The 10,000-nt window shown below is 35.9% G+C and overlaps 1 protein-coding gene across 1 annotated transcript in view; it reads left to right on the top strand.

Annotated features, from left to right (window-relative positions):
* The window catches only part of LOC138862291 (uncharacterized), a gene marked incomplete at its 5' end in the record, with an annotated part of 39,983 nt that overhangs the window by 29,706 nt on the left and 277 nt on the right, over positions 1 to 10,000 (top strand). The window contains one exon of the mRNA XM_070124004.1: positions 6,783 to 6,912. Within this exon, the coding sequence (XP_069980105.1) occupies positions 6,783 to 6,912 (130 nt within the window). The remainder of the gene's footprint in view (positions 1 to 6,782; positions 6,913 to 10,000) is intronic.

Here is a 10,000-nt window from a genome sequence, read left to right on the forward strand (position 1 = left end):
GACGTCAATCACAGCGGAAATTTCATCCGATGTCACTTCAGCTGTATCTTCCAGCTGGGCATCACCAAAGGCAGTCCCATAGAGTGACTTTAAACCTTCACCCTACAACACACTTACTATGAATAGTCGTATACTTTATAGGTAAATGAAGTTTACAGGTTCAATATCGCATTTCCTTAAGTTATACATCAAATACATTTTCTACAAAGAGATGCGGGTGCATTTAATGTTATTGAATGTTTCATTACTGGTTTGGTAATTTATTTATTGTATATTTTTTATACAGTGAATTTAAAAAAATGTAATACAAGGAATCATATGATCATCAGACTTTTATCGTACGCACCGTAACTATAATCTAATATTCATTCATTTATTATAGTGTATGGTCCACTGTTTTTATTTGTATCCGTTTTCTTTATCATCTGATGTTTAGAGAACGGTATCTGATGTCAGCTTTTTCATACGATGTTTAATAATTTTCCTTTTCTTTGTACTGTTTGTTAGTAATGTTTTTTTTGCGCGTGTAGGTATGTTTGTGTGTGCGTATATATGTGTATGGGTGTGTATGTGTGTGTGTGTTTGTGTATGTGTGTGTGTGTGACAATTTCATCCAAAGAAAAATTAGAAGACAGACAGACACATGGATGAATACAGATAAAAAAAAGAAGAAAATAAAGAAATAGAAAAAATAAACAAACAATGGAAAAAAATAAAAAATAAAATCGGCAACTTCCATCCCAATCGCAGGGAAACCATAATAAAACGGGCAACCGAACATGATTTTTTTTTTTAATCGGCTTAAAAAAATAATCACGGCCTGAATAATTACACAACAGGCAACCATGACCTCGTTGCAGAACGTCAAATGAATTTCAATGAGACAGGGAGGCGACGGTCCCTCCCCCCCCCCTTTCCTTCCTCTCTCCCTTCCTCCCTCCTTTTCCCTCTTTCCCCATTCTTCATCTCCACATTCACATATGTTTGAGCTGTGAACACACACACACACACACACACACACACACACACACACACACACACACACACACACACACACACACACACACACACACACACACACATATATATATACACACACGCACGTGAGTAAAATTACACCAGGGTTTCCCAACCAGAGATGCTCGTACCCCGGGGATGTGAAATAGCATTCTAAGGGGTGCGAGAAGTATCCATCTTGAAGACAAGCAATTAATCTATTTATTACCCATTATCAAGAAACAGGAAGAAAAGAGCCACTGAACTGAAAATTCATTTACATAAACGTCTTAAAGTTAGTTCTTTGATTTTTACATGTACATATTTCAAACAAGTGATTATTTTATGTAGGGTTTATTAAAATAATTTGGGGCATGTTTTCTTGTCCATATTTTTTATTTTTGCTAACATTAAAGAAAATGAAAAAGAATATTTTCTTTCGTTGATCAAATTTAGTATTCAGTTCGCCTCCTTTATCCTTAAATAAGCAATAAACCTAAAGAGGGTGCAAAGACACGAAAGAATAATAATTTAGGGGTGCGGGAGTAAAAAAGTTTGGGAACCGCTGGCTTATACTATAAACATGACGTCATTACACGGCATAACACCACTGCCCTGACGTCATAGTACCCATGACGACATAATTTCTCGTGACGTCAAGAGTTACCCATGACGACATAATTTCCCGTGACGTCATAGTTACCCATGACGACATGATTTCCAGTGACGTCACAATTGCCTATGACATCATAATTTCCCGTGACGTCTGAGTTACCCATGACGACATAATTTCTCATGACGTCAAAGGTTACCTATGACGACATAATTTCCCGTGACGTCATAGTTCCTAGGCACCAGGTCAGGACTCGCTATCTGTTCCTGGTCTGTGTCTGAAGTCTTTTTAAAAGGAATGAGAATTATGGCCTGGTTCTGTCTCCCTGCATTATCTATGTCCCTCCCACTTCCCCTTTTCGCTTCTGACGGATTTATTTTGCCCTCTTTGTGTCCTCTTTCGTAAAATGACTTTATATTGGCGTTTTCTTCTCTCTATATATATATTTGTTTATTGTTATTATTATCATTATCGTTATTATCATTATCATTATTATCATACATACCTACATACATACATATATATATATATATATATATATATATATATGTGTGTGTGTGTGTGTGTGTGTGTGTGTGTGTATGTATGTATATATATATATATATATATATATATATATATATATATATATATATATATATATATATATATATATAACCAGTTTTAGATATGAAATTACAAATGAAGAAAAAAATCAATCGATAAAGAGATGGACACAAAGAGAGACATAAAGAGTTGTAGACAATAGATGGAGATAGATGGATGAAAATCTAAATAGCTGGATAGGTAGACAAATAAATAATCACACACACACACACACACACACACACACACACACACACACACACACACACAAACACACACACACACACACACACATACACACACACACACACACACACACACACACACACACACACACACACACACACACACATATATATATATATATATATATATATATATATATATATTTATATTTATATATATATATTATATATATATATATTTATATATATATATATATATATATATATATATATATATATATATATATACTATATATGTATATATATATTATATTGCATATATATATAAATATATATATACATATATATATATATATATATATATATATATATATATATATATAAAGAGTTAGATTGATAAACAGATAGATATAAAGACATTTACGTATCACTCTCTCTCCATTCACTAAAAAAAAAATATATGAACATTTATCCCCGAACTTCTCCGCTGACGCCCTATTCATTCAGTTGTCTCTCCTTTAGTTGTGTAATTTCCCAGCCCCATTAATGCCCATTATGACACCTCGCGACGTACCCCATTAGGTGTGCTGTCAGGAGGTAAGCTTTGTCTAAGGGGAAAGGCTATATCAGGAGCAATTCGAGGAGGTGTTATGGCGCCTGATTAATTTTTTTGGATATAAGTACGTGGGGTTTATTTTGATGACGTCATAAAAGTTACGGATGTTTTGTGGATAAGGTCGATTATTTTGGTCTTTTCAATTTTCAAAAAAGGATGGAAAATAATGATTTAATAATGATTTAATAATAATTTAATAATGATAATAATAATAATAATTCCATCGAACGATCATCAAAACGGACGCCATGACACCTCGAGTTGCTACTGATCTAGCCTTTCCCCTTTTTTTCTAACTCTTCCCTCCTTTTCCTTTTCCTTTCTCCCCTCTTTCGTGTTTCTTCGATTTGCTTCTTCCTTCAATCCTTTCCTTCTCCCTTTTTAATTCGTGTTCATACTTTCCTCTCAGCTTTTCATACTTTTCTTCTAATTCTCGGTGTTGCCTCTCCCTCTTTTTCTTCTTCCTTCTTCTCATTCCCCTTTTCCATATTTCTATCTTCCCCTCACTTCTTCCTTCTTTCCTTCCTACCCTAACTGTCGCCTCTTCCACTTCCTCGCCTTCTCTCTCCCCTCTTTCGCCCCCTTGGCACTGGATTCGGTCCAGGGATAGTGTCTCTTCTCTCTCTCTTTTGAACATATTCTATATGACTTTTTCCTTCTCTCTCTCAGTCTCTTTTTTTCTGTCTTTCTCTTTATCTCGTTTTTTCTCTCTCTTTCCCGCTTTTCGTTTTCTCTCTCTCTCTCTCTTCTCTCTCTCCCCGTCTTCCGTTCGCTCCCTCCCTCCCTCCCTTTCTCTCCCCCCCCCATCTCTCTCTCTCACTCCCTTTCCCCCCATCTCTCTCCCTCCCTCCCCTCCCTATCTCTCTGTCTCCCTCCCTCTCTCCCCCACATCTCTTTACCTCCCCCTGTCTCTCCCTCCCTCTCCCCTTCCCTCCCTCCCTCCCCCCTGTGTCTCCCTCCTTCCCTCCCTCCCTCCCCCCTGTGTCTCCCTCCTTCCCTCCCTCCCTCCCTCCCTCCCCCATCTCTCTGTCCCTCCCTCCCTCCCTCCCTCCCTCCCTCCCTCCCTCCCCTCCCTTCCCTCCCTCCCTCCCTTTCCCTCCTCCCTCCCTTTCCCTCCCTCTCCCTCCTTCCCTCCCTCCCTCCCCCTTCCCTCCCTCCCTCCTTCCCTTTCCCTCCCCCGCCTCTCCCTCCCTCCCTTTCCCTCCCTCCCTCCCTCCCCCGCCTCCCCCTTCGTGCGCGTGGCACTTTGATAAATCCTATCTCGCGAGAAGAGGAGAATGGATGGCTGTCTGATTTCTTATGATCTTTATCTCTCCCGTCCGTCCCTCTCATGCGAAAGATGTGCAGATCGATTGGAATATCCTGGGAGGAAAAATGGAAGAAAATGTCAACTTTTTTTTTTTTTTTTACGTTTTCTCCTTCTTTTGTTCTGTTGATCTGGTTGTCTGTCTCTGTCTCTCTCTGTTTCTTTTTCTTTCTCCTTGTTTGTCTGTCTGTCTATGGCTTCGTTTCTCTCTCTCTCTCTCTCTCTTTCTTTCTTTCTTTCTTTCTTCCTCTCTCTCTCTCTCTCTCTCTCTCTCTCTCTCTCGCTCTCTCTCTTTCTCTCTCTCTGTCTCTCTCTCTCCCTTTCTTTCTTGCATTTATAGAGAAAGAAAAGCTTTTTATTATTGTTTATCATTATGTAGGAATTATCATCATACAAGTATAGTTAGTTGTATCACGTACATGTGTGCATGTTTGTTTATGTGTATGTGAGTTTTCTCTATGTGTTAGTTTGTGTGTGTCTTTTTGTTTTTGTTTGTATGTGTACATATGAGTGTTCTGTATGTGTGTTTGTGTGGGTTATTGTGTTTGTTTGTATGTGTACATATGAGTGTTCTGTATGTGTGTGTTTGTGTGTGTTATTGTGTTTGTTTGTATGTGTATACATGAGTGTTCAGTATGTGTGTGTTTGTGTATTATCGTTGTATGTGTGTATATGTGGGTGTTCTGTGTGTGTATGTGTGTTCATGCATCTCAAATCCCTTTCAAGATATTTCAATATAGTATTAAATAAAGAAAGCCAAAATACTCGCGCATATATTCCCAAACAAACCGAAAAAAATATATATCCCTTTCCTCAAATCATTAATAAAATGTCGATTTGGCAAAAGATCACGTGATTTGTGATCTGTGGACCCTTGGCATCAGCATTTGTTATTTTTTCCCTGTGTGGTTTAAGGTAATTGCATGATAAAGCCACTAGACCGGTAGGTAAGAGGGAAAGAGAGAGAGGGAGAGAGAGAGAGAGAGAGGGAGAGAGAGAGAGAGAGAGGGAGAGAGAGATAGAGAGAGAGATAGATAGAGAGAGAGAGAGAGAGAGAGAGAGGGAAAGTGAGAGAGGGATAGAGAGAGAGAAAAAGAGAGAGAGAGAGAGAGAGAGAAAGGGAATGAGGGAGGGAGGGAGGGAGGGAAGAAGGGAGGGAGGGAGAGAGAGAGGGAGAGAGAGAGAGAGAGAGGGAAAGTGAGAGAGAGGGATAGAGAGAGAGAGAGAGAGAGGGAGGGAGGGAGGGAGGGAGAGGGAGAGAGAGAGGGAGAGAGAGAGAGAGAGAGACAGAGAGAGGGCGGGGGAGGGCGAGAGAGGGAGAGAGAGGGAGAGAGAGAGAAAGGGAAAGAGAGAGAAAGAAAGAGAAGGGGAAGAGAGAAAGAGAGAGAGAGGGGGAGGAGGGGAGATCAGAAAAAGAGAGAGTAGAAAGAGAAAGGAGGGGGAGGGAGGAGGGAGAGGGAAGATCAGAAGAGAAAGAGAGAGAGACATAGGGAGGGCGGGAGGTGAGAGAGAGAGAGAGAGAGAGAGAGAGAGGGGGGGGGGGATGGGGAGGGAGAGGAAGGGAGAGAGACAAATAGACAAAAAAAAAAAAAAAAAAAAAAAAAATCATATAAATAGATTTATATTGCGGAAGTAAACTGTACTTCATATCTTTTCAAGCGTCTAAATTAAATGAGCATAAAATAGAATTTCCTTTTTTATTGAATATCCAAATATCTGCGTGAGACTTTCATTGCAAATAGCATCAGTTAAGATACGTATATATGCATATACTTATTATTAGACTTCAGAATTCAGACCCAAAATTTAAACAACATTCAGTTTTCACTTTAAAAGCAGATTATATAGTATTATGTAATATCTATTGTCCAGTCTTTTTGTCTGTATGAAATCCCAAGCGGAAAATATATCACACAACGTTTATATATAATATTTTGGTACATCTTTGTTAACTAAATTCATGGAAAAGTTCGTATTGGTATTATTATATACGTACACTTTACATATTATTTCAAGAGCAACATTTTCACACAATATTTCTAATTAGATCATATATTACTGTAGCACACACACACAGATGTATATATGTGTGTGTGTGTATGTGTATTTATATACATGTACACACACACACACGCAAACAAACCCACACATATATACAAACGCACGTATGTATACACACTAAAACACACACACATACAAACAACACACGCACACACTTTTATATATATATATATATATATATATATATATATATATATATATATATATATATATATATATATATATATATATATATATATATATATATATATATATATATATATATATATATATATATATATATATATATATATGTATATATATAAGTATGTATATATATATACATCCCATCAACAACACCCTATGCCCTCCTCCCCCCCCCACCTTTCCCCCAAATCAGAACACAATTTTCAATTTTCTTCTTTTTCTTTCTCTCCTCAGATTGCGGAAGCAGGGGGAAGTGTGCAGGCAGAGTGTCGTCTCACCCTGGGCCCGCACGCGCTAAGTGTACTGAAGACACTGAGAGTTAGGGTCAGGATGATATCCTATGTCGATAATTATCATTCTGCTGGTGAGTTTTTTTGTTTGTTTGTTTGTTTGTTTATATTTTTTTAGGGTATGTTGTTGTTGTTGTTGTTTTAAGTGTATGTTGTTTTTTTGTTGTTTTTTCTTTGTTTTGTGTTTTGAGTGGGATATTTTTTTTCTGTGTGGGGGGGGTGGAGGGGAGGTGGCATATAGGCACGAAGGAAAAATGCGTGTACTTCTATATATGTATAAAGATTTCGGTATACACATATAAACTCAGAAAGCAATTTTACTTAAAAAGAAAAATAAAATACACAGACATATATGCACAAAAAAAATCACACATTAAATAAGAAAAGAAAAAAAACAGACAAACACACACACACACACACACACACACACACACACACACACACACACACACACACACACACACACACACACTAAACAAACACACACCCAAGACCCCTTTCTTCCTGCAACTTTAATTTTCGTTTTTTTCTTTTTCTTTTTTTCTATTTATGGCACACCAGCTCTATCTTTCTCTCTCTCTCACACAACAAAGATTAAGCTCACCAAGTTCGCCTAGTGTCCAGGTAAATGTACAAACTACTTTAGAAACTCCAATGAAGTAAGAAAAGTATAAAGAAAAAAAATCGTAATAAAGTAAGGGAAGTAAAATCAGTATTAAAGGTAGAAACGAAGGAAAATGGAACACGGATTTAGATTATTGACTGCTAACATCACGGTAGTCAAATTTCTGTGCAGATTTTGTTATTATATTATCTTTGTTGATATAATCATTATCATTATTGTTATTATTATTGTCATTGTTGTTGTTGTTGTTATTGTCATTATTGTTATTGCTATTATTATCATTACTGTTATTATTACCATTATTATCATCATTATTAGGTATTATCATCATATATATCATCATCATCACCATTACCATCATTATCACTATCACCATCATCATCATCATCATCATCATTATTACTATTATCATTATCATCATAATTAATGGCATTGTCATTATCAATATCATGACTATCATCATTATCATCAATATTATTTGGACTATTACCATTATCATATTGTGTGAGGGATAGGAGTGGAGGACAGAAATAAGTAGATTATTATAATCACTTAAAAGCAATCATTATATGAATACTGCAATGCCCGGGACAGACTTAACAACTTTTTTCTTTCTTTCTTTTTTAACTTCTTATCATTTTATCAATATATTTGAGCGAGATATCAGCATGGATTCAAAACAGACATCCTCTTATGAGTGAGCTATTAACTCTCAAGAAGGAATCTGTATTCGTTCTAAGCAGCTTCGTTGTAATAGAAGAAATTTTTATTATTATTATTATTATTTTTTTTTTTTTTTTTTTTTTTGAGGAGTACGTGTCTTATACACACACACACACACACACACACACACACACACACACACACACATACACACACACACACACACACACACACACACACACACACACACACACACACACATATATATATATATATATATATATATATATATATATATATATATATATATATATATATATATATATATATATGTTTGTTGTGTATGTGACGAGGTATGTTTGGGACGATTATAGTTGTATATCAAACATATATGGAGGTAGATAAATCAATTGATAGATAGATAGAGAGACAGCTAAAGACAGATAGATAGATAGATAGATCAACAAATAGATAGAAAGACAGGTATAAGGTAAACAACATGAATAGTCGAAGAGAATATACAAAATAAACATAAACATTCATTTGAGGGACACATATTGCACACGGTAATTACAAATAGTTAGATAGGCAAATCTAACATGTAAACATGTTTGTAAATCTATTGAATAAGGATGGTGGTGAGAGGGGGGGAAGGGGGGAAGGGGAGCTCTGTGTTCCAGCGAATAAGAAACAAACAAACAGAAAAAAAACAAAGCTTCTGTGTATCTTGGAGGATTACGGAGAAAGAGAGGGAGAGAAGGAGATTACGTTGAAAGAAAGAGGGGAGAGAAAAGGGGGAAGAATGCGGAAAGAGAAGGGAACAGACAATAATGGGGGGAAATGGAATGGAGAGAGAAAGAACAAAGAGGAGAATGCGGAGGAAGAGAAAACAGAAAAAGGGATAACCAAAGAGACGTAGAAAGATTTTTTAAATATTTAAATAAGAATATAAAAATCTCACTTAATTCCCATTCTTTTCTTTCGTTTTCTTTCTGTTCTACGTATCTACCAGTCTTTTTATTCATTTTTTCAGCCAGTCATAGGCCTATCCGTATACCAGAAAGTATACATGGCCGTGTCTGAATATATATAAAGTCTTTTAAACATTTATTATAGTCATTTAAAGAGATGAACTGTCATTGGAAAGTGAGTTTCGTGTCACTGTTTTAAGACCATGTTTTGAAAGGATAATCTTCATGGCATTATGAAAACCATTAATGTTTGAGAGATTATATATATGCATTAATACATATGCCTGCCTACTGACATGTATATATGCATACATGTAGAAATGTATATAGACAAATGTTCATCCTCCCATATATATATACTTATATTCATGTACATATAACTTGAATATACATTAATACAATAGTCTATTTTTTCCATGGTCTATGTAGAAATATCAATTTATGTTTATTATTGCTATTATCATTATCATTACTATCATATTTTATTGTTTTTATTTTCTTTAATACCCTTATCAACATTATCATCATTATTACTGTTATCATCGTTATCATTCATTGTATTTATTATCTTTAGTATTCTTAACAATATCATCACCATTATCATTACTGTTATCATCATTATCATTATTACTATTACTGTAATAGCAATAGTGCTAGTCGTTGTAGCTTCACTAGTATCATTATCTTTACTATCATCATTACTAGTGCCATTGTTATAGTCATGTTATCATTTTTATCGTTATCATTCGTTTGCAGAGAGAGAGAGAGAGAGAGAGAGACTATTATCATTATTAGTGCCATTGTTATAGTCATGTTATCATTTTTATCGTTATCATTCGTTTGCCGAGAGAGAGAGAGAGAGAGAGAGAGAGAGAGAGAGAGAGAGAGAGAGAGAGAGAGAAG

The sequence above is a fragment of the Penaeus vannamei genome, chromosome 8, assembly GCF_042767895.1.
Source record: "Penaeus vannamei isolate JL-2024 chromosome 8, ASM4276789v1, whole genome shotgun sequence".
NCBI lineage: Eukaryota > Metazoa > Arthropoda > Malacostraca > Decapoda > Penaeidae > Penaeus > Penaeus vannamei.